General features: G+C 40.4%; 3 protein-coding genes across 4 annotated transcripts in view; 2 read left to right on the forward strand and 1 right to left on the reverse strand.

The window, feature by feature from the left end:
• Positions 1-766: 766 nt before the first annotated feature.
• melk (maternal embryonic leucine zipper kinase) lies at positions 767-10,484 on the forward strand. Its single transcript, XM_088419744.1, has 18 exons — positions 767-905; positions 992-1,104; positions 1,171-1,256; positions 2,772-2,888; positions 2,990-3,133; positions 3,238-3,306; positions 3,696-3,788; positions 3,964-4,062; positions 4,902-4,970; positions 5,077-5,175; positions 5,369-5,455; positions 6,239-6,370; positions 6,458-6,616; positions 7,348-7,612; positions 9,365-9,461; positions 9,543-9,699; positions 9,777-9,880; positions 9,955-10,484. Exons 2-18 carry the CDS (start codon positions 1,026-1,028, stop codon positions 10,130-10,132), a joined length of 2,034 nt encoding a protein of 677 aa, XP_088275870.1. The 5' UTR covers positions 767-905; positions 992-1,025; the 3' UTR covers positions 10,133-10,484.
• Positions 10,485-11,196: 712 nt separating this feature from the next.
• On the forward strand, positions 11,197-13,551 carry LOC148421088 (uncharacterized). Its single transcript, XM_088420133.1, has 3 exons — positions 11,197-11,349; positions 11,448-11,500; positions 12,821-13,551. Exons 1-3 carry the CDS (start codon positions 11,307-11,309, stop codon positions 13,166-13,168), a joined length of 444 nt encoding a protein of 147 aa, XP_088276259.1. The 5' UTR covers positions 11,197-11,306; the 3' UTR covers positions 13,169-13,551.
• Positions 13,552-24,659: 11,108 nt separating this feature from the next.
• pax5 (paired box 5) overlaps positions 24,660-27,340 on the reverse strand; it is a 47,270-nt gene continuing 44,589 nt past the window's right edge. For both annotated transcript variants that reach the window (XM_088420238.1, XM_088420239.1), the window contains exons 10-11: positions 26,994-27,080; positions 24,660-25,904 (exon numbers count right to left, since the gene is read on the reverse strand). In XM_088420238.1, coding sequence (XP_088276364.1) covers positions 25,822-25,904; positions 26,994-27,080 — 170 coding nt within the window. In that variant the 3' untranslated portion in view covers positions 24,660-25,821. The remainder of the gene's footprint in view (positions 25,905-26,993; positions 27,081-27,340) is intronic.

Below are 27,340 nucleotides of genomic sequence, written 5' to 3' on the forward strand. Positions count from 1 at the left end.
TGAGGCGCATAATAAATTGTGAAACATTACAAAAGAGGCCCTTCATCGTTGAACATAGGAAGCTGTACATCAGGCAAAAATGGAAACGAAGTCCATCTACAAAGCTTCAACAATAACTGTTCTCAGTTCCCAGATGTTGAACATTTTGTTACAAGGAAAAGTGATGTATCAGGGGTAAACCTGACCTTTTCCTATCTTTTTGGAGCAATAAAATTTTACGTTAATGTTTGCTAAAAACAATCATGTTGTGGTTGAGCACTAAATAACTTCTTTATAGTGTATTCATTTAAATATAGGTTAAAAATGATTTGTCCTAAGTATTTTTAACTTCCCAAAATAAACTGACAGATCATTTTCAAGAAAGACCTCATTTCAATGCAGCATTTTCCTTAAAATTTCATTAATTTAATTGTGTTTTTGTACTTTTCAGATTTTTATTTTCTAGTTCTTGAACACAATAGCGCTCCAAGAAAACAGTGGATACTTGTAATGACTTCCATCGCGAAAGCAGATACCTTGAAATGGGGCCAGTTATCGGCCCGATACCAAGTCCCAACCCCAGCCTGGCTTTATGTTGCACATTTCATACACATGTCAACTCGGTGTGCTTCGCCATATTAAAAATACAATTAGCAGGTTTCCGGAAAAACTTCAGAATGAAGCAACATTCTATGAAACTACAGCGGTAACAATCGCGACAGTAGCAAATTTGTCCACACGGAGGCGGTCGAGAACAAACCGGAAACAGGAAGTTGAGGTTCAAAGTGCGAAATTCAAATCGATCTGACAAAACATTCGTGGCTGGCAATCGCCTTCTTTTTGTAGTTCTTTGATAGTTTGTTGACCGATATACCATTCTGATTTAATGCTTCGCTATACTGTCTGTTGACGTCGTTTGTAAAGAGGTAAGCTCTATGTCAAAAATGTCACCTCCCCAGTTTATTTGGATGTCTTTTTGGACGTTTCTGTGGGTGTTGTCTCCGGCCGGCAGGCAGTTGGAGCATCGGGCGTCCGCAGCAAACAAGATGCCTGTGGAACGGACGGAACCGCGCGGGGATGAAGAACTTCACAAATACTACGAGGTCTATGACACTATCGGCACAGGTACGTTTTTGAAACAACGCGTTGTGGCTGCAGTTTATCATGTTCATAATGCTATTTATATTTCAGGTGGGTTTGCCAAAGTGAAGCTGGGTCGTCACATTCTGACAGGAGAGAAGGTGGCCATTAAGATCTTGAACAAGAAGGATCTTGGGGTGAGTCTCTCACAGCATTTTTTTTAAAACGCCCATCTTTTTTTTTTTGGTCGTCTTTTTAATTTGTGGTAGGTATTCTCTGAAGTAATAGTGAAGTCTGTGGCTTGCCATTAAAGCTTGCTATCTAGACATGGACTCACTTCAACGACCCCTTAACGTACACACGCCACACCGCAATGCAGATTTGCATTCCTTGTTGGATACAAGCAGCCATTTCCTCCAGATAAAATAAGGGTGATCACTTTAGTGAAGTCATTTTAATATAATTTAGGTGGGTAACTGATATTTTTAAGCACATATCAAACTGGATTAAAAATTAATAATGTCAGAGCTGCTAAAACAATTTAAACATTTTTGTGACTAAATTATTTTGAATTCCTCTTCCGTGTCATCTTTCTTGCAAAATTCCAAACGGTTTTGGATATATATGTGGGGTGTACATATACAGGTTGCACGATTATGTCCAAAATAATAATCACAATTTTTTGGTCAATACTCACATTACGATTATTCATCACCAATATTCATCATGTTTGGTCAAACATGTCTATATATTGCTCTTTTAAAAAAACAAACAAACAAACAAGCAGTGTATAAACAAGGCTTCAAGGTTTGATACTTAAAAAACATAATAAACTAAAACAAATACAGTAAATAATAATTAAAACAAATTCATCCAAGGCATGGCAAAAACCTGGCACAAAGGCCAACACAGCTAACTTACTTGCTGAGTGCAAACCAATGGAAAATATGAAACCTACTTAGAACCAAGCACATACTACAACAACAGGTCTGTAACAAAACCTACAACAGCAAGAAAAAAAAAACAATAACTCAAAGTGAGGATGGACTTAGCAGTCAACAGGTCATTTTTGTTCATTTCAAACCCAATTTATTCTTTTTTTTTGCCAATCAGATTTTCTGAAATGGGTCTCATTTGACAGCAAGGTATATACTGTATTAGGAATCAGGTGAGAAACTCAACACTATTTTACTCTGGGGCTGATGGGAGGCTGCTAAAAGTACCAGAATCACTCAAAGTCAAAATGTAATTTTCGGTCATTTCAAACAGAATTTATTCCAATATTTTGCCAATCAGATTTTTCAAAATGTGTGTCAGTTGACCGCTAGCATGGTATATTAGTACAGTGCATTATGAGAAAAGCAAAGGCTTTTGTAATGCAAACATGTGGGAAACATTGCCACCTAAAGGCTTTTAAGGTGGAATTGAAAGTAGAAATCTCCAGAAGTCTTAAGCTTGCATTTGCACCATGTTGGTAGGATGGCTGAAAGTCCTTGTTGTGAGCTGTACAATAGCCGGCTTTTTAAATGTTAATATTGCAGAGGATCAGCTTAATTAATCGTAGGAGCCAATATCGTGATTGCAATTAAAATTTCATTACTTGTGCGGCCCTACATATAGTGTACCTCAGGTATACATTTCAGCAGTTATTTCTTGTACAACATTATAACGATAAGAATGTCAGCTAACACCAGTTTCATATATTTTCCTAGGATGATCTTCCCCGTGTGAAGGTGGAAATCGAAGCAATGAAGAACCTAAGTCATCAGCACATCTGCCGTCTCTACCAAGTCATCGAGTCCCCCACACATATCTTCATGATACTTGAGGTGAGCGGAAGGAGGAAGTCAATTAACCGCAGTTGCGTGTTTGTCTTCTTTGCCTACTTCTCTTGGTTGGTACCTGTATCTGTACATTATGTTTTTTGCAGTATTGTCCAGGAGGAGAGTTGTTTGACTACATTGTAGCAAAGGACCGGCTATCAGAAGAAGAGACAAGAGTGTTTTTCAGACAAATTGTGTCTGCCATGGCCTACGTCCACAGCCAAGGCTACGCACACAGGGACCTAAAACCGGTAAAACCAGTGCGCTTGCGTGGAAGCTTTTGAAGTGTTAATGTGCCTACTTAGGGCCACTTTTGAAATCCAAATCCCTTATCTGCTGTCTCTTTTATTCTTAGGAGAACTTGTTGATAGATGGCGACCAAAACTTGAAGCTCATTGATTTCGGCTTATGTGCCAAGCCAAAGGTACTTCAACATGTTGACTTGAATTGACTTGACTTGTCTACACTTTTGTGTGAGATTGATTATGATCCTCAATTTTGATTGACACTGTCAGAGAGGGAAATTGTTTATGTTCGCCTGATTGTTTTTGAAGTTTGAGGTGGTGTTTAATTGTATTTCACCACTTTGAGAGCTGTTCCTAAAGTTTATTGTCACTCATGGAGCCAAAATATGAAACACGGCTGAAGTCGTATGAACAGCAAACTATACCTGCAATAAGCATATTGTTAAGTTAGGACCTCTCTGACTATGTCCATCAAAACTTTGAAAAGGCAATACATTTGTATTGTGCAAGTATTCACAATGATGTATCTGTTCAGTGTATGTGGGATTTTCATGGTCGTGTGTTACAGGGAGGTCTTGGTTATGCATTGATGACGTGTTGCGGAAGTCCGGCTTATGCTGCTCCTGAGCTCATCCAGGGAAAAGCTTATATTGGCTCAGAGGTAAGTGCTTCACAATTTTGGGGGGAAATCTTGTCATAAAATCTTGTTAAAATAAATTCCCCAAATCTTAACTGGTCCTGACTGATCATAAAAAGCATGGTTTTGCTTTAGATATGAGGTAATGGTTCCCTGAAGTTAGATGTGCTGATTTCTGACAACTAATGCTGTGTTCAAGGCTGATGTATGGAGTATGGGCGTGCTGCTGTATGCTCTGCTATGTGGCTATCTGCCATTTGATGACGACAACTGTGTGACCCTCTACAAGAAAATTACGGTAACACTGGATTTTTCAGTTTCATTATTCCATTGAATTTTATTTTTCTGCAATTGTTGACTTTAAAGGGACACTTAGTAATGTTTTGAGGTACAATAGGGAACTCCAGGGGCATTAGAGTAAGCCAGCACACACAATACGTTGTCTAAGAGAGCCCATCCTTTGCAAGCCTAAACCAACAGGGGCAGGGCAACGACGAATAACAACTGACGGACCAGCAAAAAATGGAAAATGCCCACCCCAGGGCACAAGCGCTGCACATTACGGACTCCATAGCCCTTAAATAGCCTACTATCATGTTTTACTCTGAAGCGCTCTTTTTCATTCTCTTTTGACGAGACGGACAGGTTTCATTGGGGTTTTGAGCGTGTGTTTTTTTTTCTCCTATATACCTCTTTGTTTTTGCAGCACGCTAAAAACAGGGAGATGCAAGTTCTTAGACACTTAGACACCAAGTATAATTAAGAATAATTGAAGTGCATAATGCACTGATATGTTGTGATATATATACTTAGAGGTAACATGTTTACCTGAAAGGGGATAAATGACAAGATTTCTGGAAATTCCAAATGTGTAGTAGCATTGACTCATGTCGAACTTTACTTCAAACCTACTTATGTTGCACACTCAAACTCCTGTTACTAGTGTTGACGTAGCTTTGACATGCTTTACTGGTAATGACAGATATAATTTGCTCATGGGTATGTGTCAAGCCGGTTTTGAAATGTTAAACTGTGCTGATACATGACTGTGTGAAGTCAAAATTTCAAACTCATGGCAAGAAGAAAAACATGTTCTTGCTTGAAGAGCCACTTGTATAAAACAAAATGTACTTTCAGAGCGGAAAGTATAACAACCCTCCATGGCTATCCCCTGGAAGCATCCTCTTGCTCAACCAAATGATGCAGGTATGGTGCATGCATTCATTCATGTAGAACATAAGGTAAAAAAAAAAAAAAAAATCAAACTGTGAGTGAAGCCATTTTTAACTGTAGTTACCATTTTGTCCTGAAGGTGGACCCCAAGTTGCGTCTGGAAGTGAGGCAGCTTCTTAAGCACCCTTGGGTAATGAAAGACTACAACAGCCCTGTGGAGTGGTGCAGCAGGCAGCCGGTACCCAAGCAAATAAATATGTGCATCCATTCGCACGCACACACACAATGACTGCATTTTTGTACTACAAAAACAAAATGCTAGAACGATTATTTTATGAAATGTCAGTATTTTGAAAGATCAGTCAGTGAGTTGAAGTTTAAGTCGTTCTCACAAAGCTGTTCAACTAAGCGGGTGGTGTCTTATTTTGTAGCTGGGTCACATAGATGAGGACTGCATCACTGAGATGGCAGTCAACATGAAGCGTTCCAGAAAAAGCACAGCGACTCTTGTTAAGGAAGTAGGTGCCACTTTTTTGTATCAGAACCTTACTTAAACAATATTTCATCTAAAGCAAAGATGTCCAACCTGGGTGCTGGATCCAGCGAGGGTTGCTATCTGGGCTAATACTAGACATTCAGCTTTATTCCATGCTCTACTATAAATGACCATATGATGATAAATTTACTTTATTTTATTTGTCTTCTCTCGTGTATTATCAGAGATCCCCAACCATCGGTCCGTAGATCAACTGGTAACAGGCCGCATGGGCCGCACCATCAACAATGAACTTCAGTATTTCAGTTTTATGTATTATCCAAGTCAGAAAGCGGTTTTATTTTGAAAAATCTTTTTTTTTTTTAAACTTTGGATTCTCTTGGATTCGTTTCGTTCACTTGAACGCCAAAATTTCACTTACAAATGAGTTAAATGGTTAAGAAACAGACATCTTTGGAAAGCGGAAAAGGCACCGTTAAAAGACAAGTGATGAGCCTACAACTTGAAAGAAAAAGAAAGCTTTTAATAGGCAATACCAGGAGTCCTTGAAATAACGACTTCTCGCGGTAAGGAATTTGAGCGCTTCTTTGTCCAGAATGGACTTACAAACTGACAAGGAATGGATTCTTGACCTTTTTGTTACCAAACCAGATGACCTTCAGTCTCTCACTGCTTCACATGAGACATCATACTCAGTAAATGGGCTCAGTTTTCAAAATTCAGTGATTGTAAAAATACTCCGAAGTTACTGTAGAACAAATCTGACCTCAAATGCCGTAATTCAAACGAGTGGTTTTGTGTGCAGTGGCGCTACGACCACATCACAGCCATATACTTGCTACTGCTGGCCAAGAAGCAGAGAGGCAAGCCAGTGCGCCTCCACATGGAGTCCCCCGTCACTGAGGAGGCCTTCTCTCCACTGCATGGGCGAATACAGGTCAAATTGCAACTCCCAGAATGCCTTTCCAACTCTACTGTTTGTCTAATCCTCTGCCACTAAAGTAAAATGGTTTCCCTTTTACAGGCTAAGAAAGCACTTTGCTTCGATGACGACGATGACGCTGTCATTTTAGCCTCTCTGGATCTTTGCTCAGACTACATGGATGATTGTCCTTGGGGACCCGTGTCCCATCATACACCTCAAGGTGTACGCGAGAAGATGGAACCAATTACCAATGACAAGGTTGGTGTGGGTAAAAAATAAAGGCAAATGGATAAGGAATTAATATGAAAGACAAAGTCTATTTCACTCAGTCATTGACTTGCTTAACAGATTTAACTTGCATGTGACTTTAGTGTTCCCTTTGAAAACTTTACAAAATCATGCCAAAAAAGTGTGGACATAAAGTCATGTCTACTCTATTTGACATAAATCTACCCAGCTCTACGCTACCCTACTTGCTTCTTCTGATACCTGTTGTGTTGTGGTTCCAAAAAAAGTAACATGGTTACAAACCGTGACATGAATGAAGGCCATTGATTGGTCCGAAACAAATTCGAATATGCAGTACGGAAACCCATTCCTTTGAAAAAAGCCACCATTAACGACAAACAATGAAGAGAGAAAAAAGCATTTCCTTTCACAACCTACCTTTGATGGACTTGAAGTCAATATCCTCTTCTAGGTGATGCAAATTTCCAAAAGAGCCGCAATCCAAGCACTAGGTCTTCTTATGGGGCGTCAATGGGGCCTTCCAAATTTTACTTATATACTCACTCTAATACTAAATGTTAATAAAACAAAGCCTACTGATTGAAATAAAGTGTTTTTGTTTCTCTCAAATGCAGTTTCAATGATTATAACATTTCAATCATTGCAATGTTGATTTCATTTCGATGAATTATTTAGCCATGGTGGGTGTATTATGCTTCACCCTGAAAATGCTCGAATACAACATGTGTTTTTTTCTCCAGACGTTGGCATCTCCATTAGAGAAAAGGTGTCTTCAGAACTCGCCAGCCGAGAGAGGTCAAGAGCAGCACCACCAGGAGAGGAGGCGCAAAGAGCACCAGCAAAACAGTGAGAACAAAGAAAATGTGGCTCAGCCCAACCACGTGGAGATATTTGCACTGCCTCCGCCTCGCACGCCGACCTCCAGCAAGAAGATCACACGCCCCAAGAGTGTGTTGACCACACCCAATCAAAAAGTGCCCAATGGCACTAGAAGCACGACGAAAGGTTGGAACACGTGTCTTTTATTTTGCCTAATAATCCTCAAGGAAGTCCAACTGTTTTATAAAAGTCATAGTTTTAGGATCACCCTGAAACCTCTCCCAAAAGTCAATTATTCCGAACAATTTGTGAGTGGTTTATCCTTCCAGGTTTGTGGGAAAGGTTTGGACAGGCCCTTTTTTAACTTATAGCTGCATGCACAAAGCAAAATCTATTAAGGCATGCTTGGGTGCGTTTGGGGTAAGAGCTTGAGAGCTTTGACCCCAACAACCCCATCAAACAAAGTTTAAGGGTAAAAAAGAGGAGAGATCATTAAACTATTTCCGGATTTACTTATTAGTCACTTTTGTATGCGTATAAGCTTCAAAACGTAGGTATCTTGACTTCAGGTAGAGGCACAATTTATTACTCGGTGTTGCAAAACTTACTGTAGTGCCATTTAGAGGCATCAGTGAGAAAAAACACATAGCTCATGTCCAACATTAAACAAGTAAAAATAATTACAAAAAAATACAGAAAATTACCTGATTCCTAACACTATTATACTCCCTAAGGTCTTTAATGAAGTAACTATACAGCATGGAGTACCTAATAAGGACTGTTATTGAACATAATGAAATACTTCATGGGAGTATTCAAATTAATGTTCAGGTCTGAGTGACATCATAGTGTCTGTATCAACTAAAACCAAAAACTTTAAGGCTTTTTGTACAGTCAACAGCTGTCTATATACAGTCACGCAGGATTGTGTAATTCAAAATAGACCTTGTCCTTATATATATATATATTTAATAAATAAGAAACTTAGTTGTTTAAAATCACGATTAAAAAACAAACTTCCAATGAAGTGGCAAAACTGGGATCTGCAAAATGTAACAATTAAAGTACCATATATCTCTTAAGTACAAGTCGACCTCACTTAAAAGTCAATTGCTGTGAGATCAGAGCATGGAAGGTTGCTCTTCGCTGTTCCTCCCCCCACCTGCCCATATCAATGCCAGCTCGTTCAAGCATACATCTAAGGGCTGAAGGAGACAAGTCAAGCCGTCTTTTCCTTTTTATAATGCGTCATAGTGTGCCGGAAAAATTATCCACGCAGCCTCGTTGTTGACTACAGAGGCAACTGGCGGCGCATGATGAAAGTGCCTTTTTATGACGTTCTGTGCAAACGCTATTAAACGGATGTATGCTATGTTGTTTTTTTTTTTTTTAGAGGTATAGAGAATCATTTTAAGCCTTTAAATGACATATTACGCATTGAAATTAATGTTATTCAAACACAGATATGTGGAATGGTCAGGCATCCCATTACTTTTGCCAATCCCACTTGCCTCTAGTAATAACACTACAAACCACTGGGCTCAATTTGCAAATAAATGATCTTTATTTATTTTTTTGGGGGGGGGGCTTTTTGTTTTTCTCGCATTTGTTTTTTTTTCTGTTTCTATGATTTTTACAATCATCGTTGGGCACGCTCAATTATCGCAGCTCAGCGTGTCGCAAGGCTAATTCTATTTGCTCAAATGATGGACGTTAATAGAAATGGCGGATCATTACAGTCTTAATTATGTGCTAAACGGAATCTGATGCGGACATTGCCAACGCTTCCCCCACCCACTTCTTTTCTTCAAAACAAGCTTCCCCCACCCTTTAATCGTGGCAGCTCACATCAAAACCTGTCTATCACCACGGTGTTGTTATTCTTATTATCTAGCGGGTGACATCACATTCAGGTCAGGTGTATTGTATGTGTTGCAGTTGGAGGCAGTGGTTCTAAGGATCCTGTGAAGAGAAGAGCGGCAGAGAGCAAAGAGTCCTCCAACATTGAGATCCTCCCCTTTAGTCCCGAAAGGAGGCGAGTCTCGCACCAGCGCAAAAAAAAAAAGAAATAAAAAACACCAACGCCATCTGTTAAAATTTGTGTCTTCCTCCACAGGTCTCGCTCTTTGGACATGGCGGGTAGCGGGGACAGCGGAAGGAAGCGAAAGGTAGGGCGAGTGTTTGGCTCCCTGGAGAGGGGCCTGGACAAGGTGATCACCATGCTCACCCCCAGCAAGAGACGAGCGCTGCGAGACCACCCACGCAAGATCAAGGTACGTACGCGCCTCGCCAAAGAACACCCCGTTCCGTCTGGGCCGTTTCTGATTGGGCATGCTTCACATCCTTCCAGGCCCAGTACAACGTAACCCTGACGGGGCAGACCAACCCGGACCAGGTGCTGAAACAGATTCTCTCCGTTCTGCCAGAGAAAAATGTCAAATTCAGCCAGAAAGGGTAAGAAATATCTCACTCACTCTGCAACGTGAATATTAATACAACATGGAAAGCTATATTTTCTTCTCTTCCAGCTACACGATGAAGTGCAGGACCTGCGATGACTTTGGCAAGGTGACCATGGCCTTTGAGCTGGAGGTGTGCCTGCTGCACAGGCCAGAAGTGGTTGGCGTGCGTCGTCAGCGGCTAAAAGGAGATGCTTGGGTCTACAAGCACCTGGTGGAGGACATCCTCTCAACGTCCAGCATCTGAGCAATACATATTGCTGCTTTTTATACCAGCAAGCCTCAAAGGGAGCAATGCACTGACTGTGCACCATGTACAGTCAGTTTTTTTTTTTTTTTTTTTTAATTTTTCCTAATATCTAATTTTTTTTTTACTCCTCAGTTCACAGGAATATAATGTCTTAATTTTTTTTTTTTTTTTTTTTTACTGTACAGCTCACTTGGCGTCTGGATATTTGAATAATGATTTGATTGCATAGAGCACGGCTGACTAATTTGATATTGTTTTAATAATGTTCACAATTCTTTGTAAGTTTTATGTGTATCAGTGTTTGTCTGACATGTTTGTGACAATGTATAAAGGAAGAAAAATAAATGGTTTCTGCGTCTAAGTGGAAGTTAGGAATATTTCTGTTTATCATGTCAAAATGAATAGTTACTGCATTTTAAAATCTTCTTATCCCTCCTACATGTTCTAAACAAGATTTTAATGTATTCTTTAGCTTCTGTGTTCATTTGCTTACTGTCAAAAATAACATCACTTTGAGGAAAGGGTATGAAGAGTTCATTGGGCAACCTGGGAGTGTGTTCACACACGTACCTTTATAAACACAAACAGCACAACATCGCAAGTACACTTTATTTTCCTCTGAGAAGAATAATTGTGACTTGTAGCAAAACTCATCTGCCTCTTTTTCTTTATAAAGCGCCGTCTTCTGTAGATCTAGTAGAGCTCATTTCTGCTCGACGTGTCACAATGGAGCTACACTGAAGGTGTGCAGCTCACATGTCACATGACCAGACTCAGACAACATGATTGGTGTTTACCTGAGCGTTTGGCAGCTGTGATGTCAATTGACCACATGTGGCGAAATCACCAACCCTCTGAACAAAAACAGTCTGCTTGATTCATATTCCACAGTTATTAATCAGGATTTCTGGTTTAGATGAGTGGCGGCACATACAATATGTTTTTGACTTGACTTCTCTAAAATCTTAATCACGTTGTCCACTTGAATTGTGTCGTTCTACTTCCGTTTAGACAGGAGGCGCTCTAATTCCAAACGTGCACCTGTTCTCCAGCTTCTGTAATTATATTTTGCAGCCTAAGAAGATTAAATGTGAGGAATGTAAAAGGCCACAAAGAGACTTTGCAGACTCAAATAATTTCACATGTTCTCAAGACGCCGCTTTGGACAAAGATGAGAATCCCGTTGGCAATTGCTCTTATTGTGCTCTTCTCTTGTAAGTTGACAAGTTTTTGTTTTTGTTTTAACTTTAATGTGGTGAAATATTTGATGCTGCTGTTTTGAGACTTGTTGTTCTTTTGCGGGTGACAACAGGGCTGTACAGGGGCTGGATTTCCAACAGCGATGTGCGTGAAACTCGGTGTGAGGTATGTAGACAAAATGTTTGGTGTCCATGTGACGTGATCTATTTGGCACCAACTGTCAAACATGCATCAATCACTATGGCGTCTTGAGAAAACTATTCATGTTGTGATGGATTCACAAACTTTGTAGTTTTGGACTAAGGATGCAGTAGTTTTGCTGAAATGTTCGTATTTTTCTATCCTATGACTGCAGATTTAAAACCTACAGCCAATTTAAAGTCTTCAAAACACTTTTGTAGCGCATGCCAGATGTGTCCCGAAAGATTTTTGCTTCAGATACGATACCGATATTGCAGATTTGTTTACTATCTGACACAGATATTGATCCAATACATTATAAGCATGAATTTGTGTTTATTTTTTGGAGTATGATTGTTCAGAATAGACTTGATCTAGTGATAACAATTTAAATGGTGAAAAACTGTCCACATTATAAGTGAAAGCAAACATGCCTCATTCATTGAGAAGAAAAGCAAGAGCAGAAACTGGAAAGAACTGCTTATATTTGAGTGATAACATTTGAGATTTTTGATGTGTAGACAGGTGTAATTTGATATTTATGTATTTATTTTTGCAAATATTTTTTCTCATAATAATATTGGATTGGGCCTCCTCAAGTCCACATCACAAGTGGTTAGGCAATTTAATTTTTTAAAACTCGTCACTAATGTGACAAAAGTTGAGTCGATGTTGACAAGTTACTGATGATGTCATTGATTGTCTTAGTACATAACAATAGTTTAAAAAAAAGTTCACAGAGGCATACTTGCCAAATTTGCTTAATACACATAATGCAACTGCTGTGGTCAAGCTCCTTTTATGCATGGATGCTATATGCACATTTGAGAACCTCTGCCTTTGAGTAATGGCATTGTGTGAATTTTTTTTAGAACTTATTTTTAAATGTTTGTCATTTGAAGTACAATAATAACACTCCCGGAACGAAATGCTTTTTTTTTTTTTTTTTTTTAAATTAGCCTGTACATGGATTTTTACATTGACTGCTGGCATGCACTTTTCTAGTGGTTCTTAAATAAAAGTATGCCTTTACATGTGGAATGTGTGTCCATTTTTTTTTCGTCATATGTTTAGTTTGAAGGTAAACTCCACACGAGTGTCTTTATTTAGCTTAAACAACTTTCATGATGGGTGGAATTAAATCGGTCACATGCTTACTGTACAAGTAAGTTGGTGCATTCAACACATTCATAATTTGTCTTTGATCACGTTTATTTGATCGGGAGAAGCCTAAATGGAAATCATCACTAAATTTCAGTTCAGTGCCCAGCCCTTTTTAGAAGTATTTTTGTTTTGTTTGTGCAGGGAGCATCAGCAAGTGAGACAGTGGTCTCCCTCCTCTTGTCTCCACTGTCTGCATACTCCAGCGTGACATCCACTCTGGTCAGATTGGTCCTTTCCATGCCGCCGCTGGTCTTCAGCGCCCTGCGCCACTCGTTGCTGCTGCTTGTGGCGACGCCCATGTGCGTGCTCAGTCTCCTGGTGTCTGTTCTGCTCACCTGTGTATGCGCTGGCCTCTACCTGCTGCATGTGGCTTTGTTGGGAAGTGTTGCCATGTGGACACTCACACAGCAGCCCCTTGATGTCAGGCATGCGAAGGTCAAGCAGGGGAAGTGGCGACTGAGAATGTTTGGTTGCGTGAAGCAAACCTAATATGCTACATATTTTTCTGAGCTCGCCTTGGTCTCCTTCATCAGCGCACGACTTGATTTGTTAACGCCACTGGCCCTCTGTTTAAATTGGCTCTACAACAGGCCTGGCCTAAATGAGGGTGAAAATATGAGCCTATTGCGTCTAAAGCCGCCAGTTGTCCACTTATGGATTTCTTGCATTCTCCCTCTCCAGGTCTCACTCAATGTGCTCCCCCAATTATGTGCGGATTGTTTCCCTGCTTTCTCATCATTAGCCTTGTCTGTCATATGGAGATCAACAGACGTGAGAAAATAAGAACAAGGAGATTTTTTTCCCCCCATCCACTCAAGTGTTGTTTTTTTTGTGTGTGTGTTCAAGAAACAAATAAAGCGAGTTAACTGCCAGCGAAACTACTGCGGAGATGTTGCAAAGACTATTTGCTTAATTTGAAGTGGCAAAAATCAATTTTAGACCCAGTATATTTACACAGTTGCCGCACAGCAGCGACATAAAAAGTAATGAGTGAACTTTGTGTGTGAAAGAGACAGACAGAGAGGGAAATGAGGCAGGATCATGGAGATTTATGACATGTCCGTGGCCTTCTAATTAGCATAAAGACTGGACCGGCCCACTCAAGCAGAGAATTAAAAAGCCTAATTGTGCTGTCAGCCATTCTCGCTCGCTCTTCTCTGTTGACTCGACTTCATTCCTCTCGCAAACGTCTCCTCTGTGTTCCCGTGTTCGTTTATGAAGGAGGCTTCCGCTGATGCAGATTAATTGTTGGCGATAAATGGGAGTCGGGTTGTTTGTAATTGTCTCTCCGATGGGCCGTGGGAGAAGGAGAGTCGAGAGACACAATGACTGAGCGGTATTGAGCCTCATTAAATTGTGAAGGTGCAACTCGTGTTGTGACCATTAAGTAAATATTTTCAATCACTGGAGATAATGTCTTCAAAAATGTGTGTGTGGTCAAAGCCGATGAGATGGAAGTGGTAGGGGCACTTTCTGCTTGAGTTTCATCCAAGGCAGGAGTGTCAAACTCATTTGAGCTCATTTTTGTTCTCAAGACGAGTAAAATCGTAACTTCAAAAAAAATAGTGTCATTTTTATGTAGATTTTTGTTATGGGCACTGGCCTTGTCTCAATTTTACCCCAAATAGGGGTTTCAGCTGTAAATGTAATGTTAAAAAATGGAATAAAAATCAAAGGAAGCAAAATCACTTTTTTAGGTCCACTTATACATCCCAATAAAACATTTTCCTTAAATTGCATGAAATGAATCAATTTTCCCATAAAATACTAAATATTTTGTATGTATACAGTACGTACTATGAATAAATAAACACACCACAAATATTCAGCAACAGGAAAATGTGGTTGTTCAACTTCTTTTCAAGAAGTACGTAGAATTGCAAAAAAAAAAAATGGCGCTTACGAAAGTTTTTTAAACTTTCTGCAGTAAATCTATGCACATAATTGATGAAATCTTAACTCAACCACAAACACAATATTCACCAGACTACTGAACCATGTTTTCACTCAACCCTGCCACTCAAAAGTGGTTAATTTTGGTTTTAATGATATCGCAAGATATCTTCTGTATGTGGTTGGCCACAGTTTTTTCTTTTGGTGTTTATCTTTGGCAGTAATTTTCACAGGTTTCTCTGTTCTTCGAGACTTGTTGATTTGTCATAGAATGCAATTGGTGCAGGCCCTGAAAAAAAATAGTGGCCAGGCAAACGCGACATGCGAGAGGCTACACTTGCGCGTATTTCCGAGAAAGCGAAATGAAGAAGACCTTGTCCTGTTTGTACGTCTCCGCTGTCAAAGCGTTTCTCGGTAGCTGCAGCAGACGAGGTTAACCCTTGGAGGCCTCTCATTGCTTCTTCTTCTTCCCAGCTGACAGCTTGCACGCACGTGCACACACACTTGTAGACAATAGAACTCTTTTAAACTTTCCACTTTGCCCCAAGCCTGCTACCTGCTTCTTAACCTCTCCGTCCTTTCTCTCCATCCCACTTTTCCCCCTTGTGCTCTTCCTCCTCCCATTTTTTCCCTCCTTCCACTCCCTGACTCTAATTGGTCTCTGCTAGGTTAGCTTGGACAGGCCTATTCATCATAGCACGATCCTCAGAGACAAACCCTCAGGGAGCCTGCAGGGATGGACAGAACCAGACGGGAGGGCGAGAGGGTCTTCCGCTTGTCAACGTTGTCTTGCTCTCCCTTTGAAAAAATGTTCTCACCACTTTGCGATCACTTCATAGATGTCAATTTCGCAAAGACAGACAAAGAGGAGAAGGGAGGGTAAACACATTAGTAATACTATTAGAAGACTGCTCAACAACCTGCTTCCGCGATTGTCGCACGATACTCAAGCATGACATTTGCTCTGTGCGCTGTTTGTGTGATAGAGAGTGACATGGACCTAAAGGTGTGTGCGCGTGTGTGTGTGTGTGTGTGTGGGGGGGGGGGGGGGGGGGGGCGCTCAATTTTACCACTGGCACTGTGCACTCTGTGTGTGTGCGTACATACGTGTGTGTAAAGGGCAATGAGAAGCTTGTAACAACTGATTCTATGCGGTCCAAGTGTCTTCAGTGATAAGGTCAAACTAGATGTTTTGCTGCCATGTGTGTGTGTGTGTGTGTGTGTTTGTATGTGTGTGAACAAGAGATTGAACAGAGTTTCTGTTCTTTTGATGATTAGACAGCCCAAATAGCCTCTCGTCTAGTTTTTTCATAGCAATATATGTATTTTTTTTAACAGTGGTGTCTTGAGACATGAATTTAATTGGTTAATTAGTTACTTGACCATCATCCCAACTCAAACAAGCTGTATCTGAAATAAGCTTTTTGCATTAAATAGAATGGAAATGTCAATAAACCATTCCAGCCTTCACCGAAAATATGAGAAATATCTTTGTAAAATATTTCCATTTGCAAAGCACAACACTATAATATGTAAAAACACACATTAATGGCATAATTAAAAAATATGATTCAAGTGTTTTCATCCTATACTGACTCATTTAAATGACAATTCAATTGCCTGCCTTGCACAAAAATACCACGACATCGCTGTATTAGAGCTCTAATCTTTTAGCTTAATTTTTGTACATTATAAAAACACTTTGATTCATCCAACCATCCATATCCTTTACTAGATTATTCTCACTAGGGTCGCTGGTTTGCTGGTGCCAATCCCAGTCGTTTTAGTAGTACTAGTAGGCAAGGACACTCTGGACTGGTCACCATACAATCACAGGGCACACAAACACAAACAACCATTCACACTCACAACCTCACATAACAGGTTTTTTTTTTTAATACAAAATATATAAAACAGTATTTGTTGCAATAACAAACATTTATCATGCCAAATAAATACAAATCTTTAAGAAAAAAAATCAGACCAAACACTGTGTACACATCCAATTTAATCTGAAATATGGGAAATAGTATAAAATAATAGTTGATTGATTGATTTGAAATGAACTGCCATTGAGTGATAGTAGTTCATTTCAATCATTCAACTGCTCAAAGAATCAGTTATTAATACAATATAGATTCTGCCATTTTACGCTGATGAGAGTTTTTTTTCCTATGGTGGCCCTGAAGTGCAAATCTCACACACACACACACACACACACACACACACACACACACACACACACACACACACACACACACACACACACACAATTAGGCAGACAAAAACACCTTGCAAGAGAGCAGCACGCAAGCAAAAAAAGAGCACACAAGAAAAATGAGCACGCAAGAAAAAAGAGCACACAAGAAAAAAGGAGCACACGAACATTTCCCTACCAGAAGAAGTTGGTGTGGGTGGGGAAAATGGATGTGAACTCACCGCTGATTGGATAACAGGGGGTAACTTGATTTGGATGTACCCACCGGTCATCTTTGAGCAGAACGTTGATCCTTACATTTTTTTTCTACTTTTCTTTCCACTTTTCTTGCATACTTCTCCCTTGTAAGTTGTAGATGATTTGTATTTCAGGGCCACCGTAATTTCAACATACACCACGCACACACACACTCGCTCCGGCTTGGTCGTTCTCTCTCTCTCTCTCTCTCTCTCTCTCTCTCTCTCTCTCTCTCTTGGCTTGGTCGCTCTCTCTCTCTCTCTCGCTGTCTCTCGCGCTATCGCTCTCATTCACTCACTACTAGGTGGTAGTCTACTCGCAATGTCACCTGCTCTTTTTCAAAAGCCAAAAACGTCTCGCCACAGCCAACTTCATTTGTTTGGACGGGAGGAAAACTTATTTAAAATACTAAGAGAAAGTAGCATATGATAACGTGTTTGCCACATTACCAGCAGGAACATTATTATATGGACAATAAAGCCTGCAAAACAGGAAAAAGACAATGTGATTGGTTGCTGCAGCACAGGGAGGACTTACGTATGCTACACAATGAGCATTAGCATTTGGCTAGCCGACTAGCAAAGCAAAAGGCTATGTTGTCGTTTTAAATACACAACATTTTTCTTTGTTTTATGTTATGTTGTTTAGTTTGACAATAAATGTCAACTGGGATCGGCAGTTGTCAATGATTGCCGATTGTCAATGTTTTTGTCCGCTCCTCCATGATTGCATGTGTAATGTACGTATCTATAATCGAATGTATACAATAGCAGTCATGAATAGGCACCCTGTGCATTATTTCACACAGTGTTCACTCCTGCTCCTCTGCAAGTGTTGTCAGTGTCTATGCGCTCTCATATCTCCTGAGCATCGCTCCTTCTTCCTATTTCCTTCGTTTGTTCATTTGCTAATCAGCCAAGGCCCAATTATACCGGGTTGGCCCCCACACCTCCTCTCTTAACGGGGCTCTGGAGGGCCAAAAAGTACTCATGCTGATTGACGTTAATTTGCATGACTCCTTGGCCTCCATGGGTTCCACTGTTGTCTGTCTTCTCATTTGTAGAGGAAATGTGGAGGAAGAGTAGAGGGAGGGGATGTGGGTTTCAAATGTCATGTTATGTAATCTGGAGTGATTAAAATTGAGAGATTAAAAGTCGGAACCAAACTTCAAAATGCATGACTATGAGTTGGTAAAACATCTACAAAGGTACCAAAAGCAAAGATGTAAGAAAATGTACACCATCAGCATTTAGATTGTAGAGAATTATTTTCACGTGTATAGCACTCTGCTACTCATATCTGTATCGGTCTGAAGAATATGGTATCAGAAATCAGTGGCGTTGAACATCCAGGTTAAAATTGAACTCCTACTTCCATAAATACCAAAACTGTTGCACCTGATAAGTTCTTGTCAGAAGATCTAATAATTGTTTATGGTTCATATAGGACAGTCCTTCTCTAAAAGTGGGGCGGGCCTCCTGTGGTGGCACGAGGCGATGCTGGGGGGTAATCCCAAAGAACAGGTTTAAAAGTGACCTTGAAAGTTTAGTTAATTGCCCCCCCCCCTTTTGTTAATGTTAAAAAAAGGATACAATTTCAGGTGTATTTTCATACAGATCGTCTTCCCCCTTTTGTTAATGTTAAAAAAAAGGATACAATTTTAGGTGTATTTTTATACAGATCATTTCTTTTTCGAGTGTGTGTGGGGGGGGGGGGGGGGGGGGGGGGGGGGCTTTGCAAAAAATATAGGCGAAACACTCATATAGGAAGATAACTAGGTCCAGATTCAGGTTAGAATCACTCTATAAGACCCATGCTATACTAGGAATTGTCGATAGCTGGCAAGAACCCAAAAGAAGGTCTCTCTCACACACACACACACACACACACACAAATGCCCTCCTCATTTTCTGTTCTGGCATCTGGGCAGACACCCAAAGTGTGGCCAGGGCAGCCTTTGTTTCAAGCTGGCCGTGTGCTGTTTTTGGTGACTGTTCCGTGTTGTTGCCATGTCACAGCTTGTGTCTTATGATCACCCCCCCCCCCCCCCCCCCCCCCCCCCCCCACCACACACACACACACACACACACACACACACACACACATATGACTGCTTGTTTGCTCCACATCTACAGGAAGATAGTGTGTGGATTCGGCCAAGAGCCACAGGACACTTCACCAGCCCCCTCTTCTCATGATGCCACAAAAGGAGATCAGAATATTTATGATGCAAGCAGACTGAGGCTAGGAGTGCGTAAAGGAATTTGACATTTACTCAAGTGGGTGATTGTTGTGTATTGGACCAAAATACTCACACTTGCCCCCCAAATTATCTTTTTTTTTTTTTTTTTATTCTGGAGAACCAATAAAATTATGGCAACTATTTACAAATAATTACTTCTTCGCGTCACATTACAGGTACATAAATGGATTAAATCACCAACCACAGTCACTCAAGTGGACGGATAGACAAATACATAGACTGAAAAGATGCATCAAAAAACTGTCAATGAATTATTTCACAGTGTAAACTCAATGCCAAATAACAAACAAATAAAATGGCACTAGTATAATCAATATACATGTACAAAAAATTATAACATAGCCACTATTTATATCTGGTTTTATGAACAACAACAGGGCAGATAAAGCAAACGGCAAAGCAAAAGATGAGGTCTCAAGTGATTTATGATATCTTTGGCAAATTGGCACTGCAGTCAAATACATTCAACTATTCAGACAACACACGACACACGAAAGAGAAAAAACACCAACTTGTTTGCAACTACTAAAAAAGTGAATAGAAAACATACACGGTTTTTTGAAGAAGCTTGTCTTTTATGTTTTTTTTTAAAATCCTCTCCCTTCTAGGATATTTGAAGGCATTTCTCGTCTTCGAAAGTCTTTTCTGAAACATTTTGATTTTTTTTTTGTTTTTACAAGTTTTAAACAGGCATCACAGGCTTTGGTGAACTTTACAGATATGTTGTCTTTTGAGAAGTGAAAAACTACTTTTGTGTTGTTCTTGTTAGTCACAGATGTCTCATAGGGATGGGCATTTAAGTATGTTTCCATTGTGGTTCATTGCTTCAAGACGATGAACTCTCAATCGATTCCATACAATTGACAGAATTCTTATGATTAATGAATGAACTAGTATGTCCATTCCTAATATAAATATCTGTCTATGGAGGCCATGAAGTAAAATAAAGTCTATATATTGTTTTACGAAAGGCCACAGTAAGGTGAAAATTTATCTTTTTTTTTTTTTTACACTCTTTGTGAGCTGTGTCTTGTTTATGAGTAAAATTAAGATGTACACAACATGGCTACTCTTGACTACGAGATCTGTCTAGAGTGCGGTTCATATCAGCAAGCAGCAAACAGATTGTGCCACTAATTGCTGTCAAGATGTGATGCTGAAATCCCCTCAGGTTTTATATGAATGCGGCAACCATCTTCATGTTGTACGCGCACTTCCAGAAATACCAAGAAAAAAAAAGCTCATTTGCCTTCACTGAATCTCGGAAAAAACATCACGTAAGCAGTCTTAATGATGAGAAAAAAAGATCACGAGGCGCAAGTTTTGCCATTGAAATGACCTCGCTTTGGCACAATAAGCCTGACTTTTATTCCTTTTATGAATTTCTGACAGGCTGGCGAGCAAGGCGACTGAAATCGTTGGTGAGAGGAAAGGACAAATACGGATTAATAGGTCCGGAGAAAGGGGGAAAAGGTCACAAGACTGAAACACAACAGAATGGTTTAATATTCCTAATCCTGGTGGTGTGGCGGTGCAACAGGAAAGGTAAGGAGACATGATGAGATTAGACTTGGGCGAGAGAAAACGGGGATGAGCTTCTGATGGCGCAGCAGCTTCGGCCTCCCGGGGGGAACGCGAGAGGGCATGCGGAGGGGGGGGCTTGAGACCACCCAGCAAAGGACAAAAGGAGTGGGTGTGTTCTTCAATCAAAGTGCCACTGTACCCCCCCTCCCAGTCGCTGCTCAATGTCATGGCTGCAATTGGGGCGGACCAATGAGGGGCGGCTCTCAGCCAATTAGGTCATGGCAATAGCAAGGTATGCTGTGTGGCTATGCTTTTGTTGACAAATAATCCTGTTAATGCATCAGTGGGCTCAGTCGTGGCCCGCTCTGTGCTGAGGCGTCTACAAGTGAGGACAGGAGGCGCCTCTGGCTTCACCTCCACAAGGAGAATGGCCTTCGATCAATATAGTTGAAGTGTGTGTGTGTGAGGGAGGAAAAAAAGGTGTTCGGCTTGGATTAAATGAGAAGATATGTGTCACTTAAAGTATAATTGGTGGCGTTTTAGTGTCCCATAGTGAGGGTCTTTTAGCCCTAATGTGAATGTATACACTCTGGATATGAATTGTGTAGGATACGTATTACCTATTTTGCAACTCATGGTCCGAGCAAGGACATTTCAGTCACTTCTTCCAATTACCTTTATGGGTACATGCCAATAGGAGGGGATCACTTGGTGAAAATGCAAATTTTACAGGGGAAAAGGTCATGGCTCCACTGAGGAGCGACGTCGAAGAGAGGGAAGCGGTGTTGGTTCATGTTTCACGCTATTTCCTGCGAAGTTCATTGTTTTCAAGCGTGAAAAAAAACAGAATGAAATGGAATATTATGCTGCAAAAGTTGTTTTGTGGTTTCGCAAAATGGGTATGCGGTTAAAACGTTTGGAGAAGAAAAATAGACTCAATTTCTACCTTGGGTTTTTGGCACATTGTTTATCTGTGTACAACCGAACAAAGAAATGAAAATTTCACCAAGTGGTCCTATCCAATTGATAACATATATATATATATATATATATATATATATATATATATATATATATATATATATATATATATATATCTTTTTCTAACTTAAAAAAAAAAAATCCGACAAGCTAGCTAGTGCATCCCTGCGAAGCTGCCTCAAATGACTCACAAATTTTCATCTCGAATGCCCTTTCATGAGCGAGTAATATGAATGGAGAAAATAACCACTAAAAGTCGAAAACACAAATGATATGACCCTTTAGCATGACATCGAATCCAGACAAAAAGCAGTAGTAACAACATCCCAAAACAACTGTACATTATCCATACTGTACAAATATGGTGTTCCTCACTCACCTCATGGTCGTTATGTCATCCGAACATCGACGAATAATCCAAACGTTTATTCATTGTCAGTTTTGGGGTGTCCTTCTTTGTGAAGGCTATTTCTACTTTTAATCTAATTCCTTCATTCGTGTGCATTCAAGCAAGTTGTCCACGGTGCCATTTGTTCGCATTGATGTGTGCCCCTCCCACCACGGTGAGAATAAAAGTTTAAAAAAAAAAAAGTCAAAGTTTTGAAATGCCTTATTAGTATTCATGTACTCCATTTTGTGTTATAATAATTAAAATAGATATTAATAATATAATGTTTTGATTGCTTAATGTCAATCGTGAGGTTTTTCATGACACGTCGTATGTGACGTGGGGCTACCTGGTGATCACAGACACCATTTTGGCAAGCCCTGAATACTGAATACTTGAATTCCATTTTGATGCAAAGTGACTGAAATGTCCACAGTATGCTCGATATCCATTCAGCACAAAAAACAAAAATGAATCGACTCCAGTCATTTGAGCATTGTAGTTTCCAACTGTCTTAGCTTGTTTGGCGTTTTTGTGCAGGAGGCTTGTTTTTCATGACATGCGGTCATGTTGAAGGGGGTGTTAAAGGCACTGTCCTCCTTTCAGCTGGTGTGGTTCAGGTTTAATAATGCCTCAGAAAGAGCTTGAAGAAAGAGAGAACTGAGAAAAGGCTTCTGCTGTGACGTGTGTGCTGGCAGCACAATAAGAGAGCTGACAGGAGATTTTTCTTTAGAGTTGTGCACAAAACTTTCAAGGTCTATTAATACAAAAGAACATACTCAATTCTTATTTCCAATTTGAGGATTAACGAAGGCTGAAAAGCTAACAAATTTGATTTATTTTCGGATTTGAAACAAACTAACACCAGAAACCTCTTTGTATTTTGTACCTTAAGGAATTCATGATTTTCTGTTATTCACATCTGAATTCATACTGGGAATATGACATATTCTGATGTGTGTTGTTTCTTTCAGTTATGATAGTAAATGTTTTGTATGCTGTAAGACATGAAGAAGATTCTGCCCATGACCACAGAGCAACTTCAGATCCATGTCGACGGGCCAATCGTTCTTCTAATTTGTGTACCCTGCAAAGTGATAAGGCCTCGACCCCGGTGTCATAAATTGTCACAGCGCAGAACTAACATGAGACGAGAAAAAAAGGAAAATCCGTTTGTTGTACTTTTTTTGGTCACAAATGCAATATTTTTACTAAAACAATTTTGCGATGTCAAAGAACAGAATGCCAAGCAATCGATACGTCGAGGATAAGAAGAAGTCCTGCTACATTTAATAAGAAAGTCCAAAAATCAAAATGGCGCCTTGATCAATGATCGAGTCTCTTTGTGCTTTTGTGGTTAGTCAGCCGATCCACTGGAGGGGGGCCATCTTTGGGGGATTCAAACAGTGAGTGCAGGAGAGAGAGAGAAAGCGTGAAAAATGGACGTCAGCACTTCCCGATTTCCTGACTCTTCTTTGTGTAAGCAGGAAGTGGCTAAAATGGCTAAGATGACTAACTTTTCGAACAAAAAAAAAACCTCAATCGGAACACATTTATAAACAACAACCGTTCTCTTTTTTTGTTTGTTTTGTCATCATCATCATCATCACTATTCTAGCACAACAGCGTGACACATTATAAATGGTTACAGGCATTCACTCGTCACAGAGTGTGGCGCGGAAAAGCTTCTTAATATATTACTCTTTCTCCACCTTTATAAATAGCTCTACTAAATCTTGGCGGGGCGTTTGGATAGCACCTTCCTGTATGTTAACACTCCCTGTTTGAGTTGTTTGGCCTCAGTTCAACATTGGCCGAAATTCTTTTTACGCTTGAGGTCTGTGCTTTTTTAATTTTTTAGAAAGGCTCATCCTCATCAACTGCTTTGTTCATTATTGTTTTCAAGGGGTGGGGAACCTATCCAGGGCCATTTCTCTTTTCATCAGTGCAAGCTAATAAAATTATAAAATAATTATGATGGAATCGTTCAGAATTTTTACTATGGCTTATGATCAACGGGAGAACAGCCAATGAGAGGAGAGCACCTCTGCCTCAGAGTTGTGAGGTGTGGGGTTTGAATCTCAGCTTCCTGTGTGGAATTTACATTTTCTCCCTGTACTTGTGTTTGCTCTACGTACTCACATTCCAAAAATATGCATGTTGTGTTCACTAAAGACAAAAAAATGTCCATAAATGCCAGGTTTGGCCCATTACATAATGAAATTGTGTCTACTTCTTCATGTTGTTTGCTTAATTGATTTGTTCTTTTTATTTTGTAAACCTGTACCAAATTTAAGATGTCCCACACTTATACTTCAAGCATCTTTTTTTCAATCTTAACGTATTCAACATTAGTTGTTGTAATTGCCGTCATCTTTAAAGTAAAGCCATGCCTTTACTTTGAAATGTAAAATTCAAACTTGTTTTATGGCCTCATTTACCGTTTACACAGCAATTACAAAAAGCACTTGTAGTGGCGTTTTTTTCCCATTCGTGTTAAAAACGTTCTCATCTTTGTTTTGCAAAAGCTGACTGAAAATATGGTATTTTGAGAAGATGTTTGCTGAAGCATCATGTTTTTGACTGCAAGGATTACGTCGGGGAGAAGACGGCCGTTGATTGAAAGCAGGCCGATGTGGTCAGTGCAATACTTACGCCATAGCAAATGTAATGTTATGTTTTCTTATTTTATTTTTTTAGGTCTCAACATTTGGTCTACAATGTGACGGTGTGTTATGGTAAAGTAAACGTTTGTACAAAGAACTGGAGTCTCGTATCTAATCAATGGGTGTCATAGTTTTATATTTGAGTATTTGGTTGTAACTACTTCCCTTGAATTCTGATTTCAACATAAAGCTGTTAAAAAATTAAAGCAACCATGAAAATGCAACAAAACTAATATGAATAAATCATTGCATTTCTATGAATGTCAAGATGTGGTGGATAGGCTGCGGCTCACCTGTGACGCTAATAATTACAAGCGGTATAGAAAATAAATTGTGAACAATTGCAGATAGTTTAGATCTTTTTATTTTGCTGGTGGGCCAAAAAAATGCTTTCATGGCCCGAAGTGCCCCCCGACTGTAGGTTCCCCACCCGTGTTGTAATCCAAGAGGCTGGCATTACAAGGGTTTGGTCTTTAAAAGTTATGCAAGTTGGATTGTCTTTACAACAGCGTAGCATGGCATAGAGCTTTGAATTGATTGACCGCTGGTTTTACAAAAGCGTGGTCTGATTTTGCTCTAGCCAGGCCACACTGTGTCATCAGAAAAAGAATAATCCCAACCGTCACACACAAAGCGATTGGTCCAAAAGATCACGTTTAATCGCGGCTTGCGAATGTCTCTTGAATTTGTCAGTGGTTGAAAAAAAAACACAGCCGCGCTTTATGTTGTAGAAGGGTCCTTGGAGTTGCAAAAATGTACTTGAAATGCATGGATGGAGCCTACCTGTCGCACTGCATCTCGCGTGTCCTCAAAGTAACCTCTTTACAGGCTGGCAGTGCGTAGGTCGCTTTCGACGGCAGTCCGAAAAAGATTGACGTTTGTCAAACGTGATTTGTCCGTGCACGGGGGCAGGCTTGTTCAAGTGAGCAGTGCTGGTGCTATCCTTTCCCTGCCTCTTCTCGGCTGGCGCGGTCAGTGACGGTCGTACGCCGTGGCTGTGGCCGTGGCGGCCGGTCCCGCCCCGCGCGAAGTCGCGCTGTAGTAGTACGGTGAGCCTGAGGGAGACGCACATTGTGAAACACGTTTGCTCCGTCAGCATTTCAATCAGATGACGCTGACGGCGCTCGCTCAATTAAACTCAGCAACCACAAAACGATTTGGCTGAAGCCGGAGTTCCAGGTGCGAACCCATATGGGCTCGGGGAGAACATGCAAACTCCACACAGGAAGGCCGGTGGAATAGAACACGGGTACTGAACTGTGAGGCGGACGTGCTAACCACTGCGCTGCAGAGCCAATCGTTTTAGAGAACATGTTTGAGATTATTTTTTGTGAAAAAAAATTGTTGTGGTTCGCCATGTCAACCTCAAGGTCAAATTATTGATCAAAACGTCAAGTTGCTAAAACCTGGACCTTCTAAATTAAAAAAAAAAAAAAAAAAAAAAGAAATCTTGACTTCATCAAATCCCATTTGCAACGACACCTCATTTATGAAGATTGACCAGGTAGTTCCTGAGATAGAAGGACGGGGGCCACACCCTTTTGCCAGAAATGTCAAAATTGGGCAAGTCCTTGCTTTTATCGCCATTAATTCTATTGGTCTGTCTCTCTCTCGCTCTCTCTGTCAAACCATCACGCACACAAGTGACAGTCTAAGCTGACACTCCGAGTACAGCTCTACTACTCCTTCTGATCTCTTGAGTCTATATCCTACATGCGGAAGGGGTCAATCGGATACAGTAACCTGGCAGATGCACTTGAACTCTCTCTCTGAGACCCCCCCGCAACACACACGCGTACTCACACCTGTCTGGCCCATCCATCAATCTGTCTGGCTGCGTGCTGACAGGTTATGTCCACAGTCCAGGTAATCTCAGGAGGCTCTTTGGGGAAGTGAAGCATTAAGCCGGCCTGACAAACTATTTAGTCTCAGTCCCTCGCCATTTATTCTGAGCTCAACTTTCTTTCATTTGCCACCTTCGCTCTCATCCTGTGTCTCATTATAGGAGACTAGTGCTTCTCCTTGTCATCCATGCAAAGCCCCTCAGTGTCACTGAAGATGTCTAAAATATCTTGTACTTTGAAGGGTCATTTCTCTTTCTTTCTCTTTTCTCCCAATTTTTAAATTTTAAGTTTTGCACCTACCTTGCATCTGTCCAGCCTGGCTGGTGAAGAGACCGGAGGAGCAGCCGATTTCAGTGCCCAAGAGGGAACCGTAATCTTGCTGAAACACTGGGGGCAGAAGAAGAGAGAGGGTTGAGTTAATTGAGCAGTAAATAAACAGAACCCGACCCCTGTCTTGATTGTTGCGCTTTTAAATGGAACCAGCGAAATGGCTCCTGCAATGAACTTGACAATGACTGTGTCCATCGCTTACAGCATGTAAAGGTCTGGGGACTGTGTTGCTGTTATATATTGTTTGAACTGGTGTAATTATGTTTGGAAGGTTAGAATTGCACTAAACGTGCGCCATAAAATAAAAGAAGGCATTC

This window comes from Hippichthys cyanospilos, chromosome 7, assembly GCF_059441005.1.
Source record: "Hippichthys cyanospilos isolate Australia breed blue-spotted pipefish chromosome 7, RoL_Hcya_1.0, whole genome shotgun sequence".
NCBI classification, from domain to species: Eukaryota; Metazoa; Chordata; class Actinopteri; order Syngnathiformes; family Syngnathidae; genus Hippichthys; species Hippichthys cyanospilos.

Coding starts and splice junctions, on each gene's coding strand:
- melk (XM_088419744.1), top strand. CDS start 1,026: ATGCCTGTGGAACGGACGGAACCGCGCGGGGATGAAGAACTTCACAAA. Junction 1,257..2,771: donor TGAACAAGAAGGATCTTGGG/GTGAGTCTCTCA, acceptor ATATTTTCCTAG/GATGATCTTCCCCGTGTGAA. Junction 4,971..5,076: donor TGCTCAACCAAATGATGCAG/GTATGGTGCATG, acceptor TTTGTCCTGAAG/GTGGACCCCAAGTTGCGTCT.
- LOC148421088 (XM_088420133.1), top strand. CDS start 11,307: ATGAGAATCCCGTTGGCAATTGCTCTTATTGTGCTCTTCTCTT. Junction 11,350..11,447: donor TCTTATTGTGCTCTTCTCTT/GTAAGTTGACAA, acceptor GGGTGACAACAG/GGCTGTACAGGGGCTGGATT. Junction 11,501..12,820: donor TGCGTGAAACTCGGTGTGAG/GTATGTAGACAA, acceptor TTGTTTGTGCAG/GGAGCATCAGCAAGTGAGAC.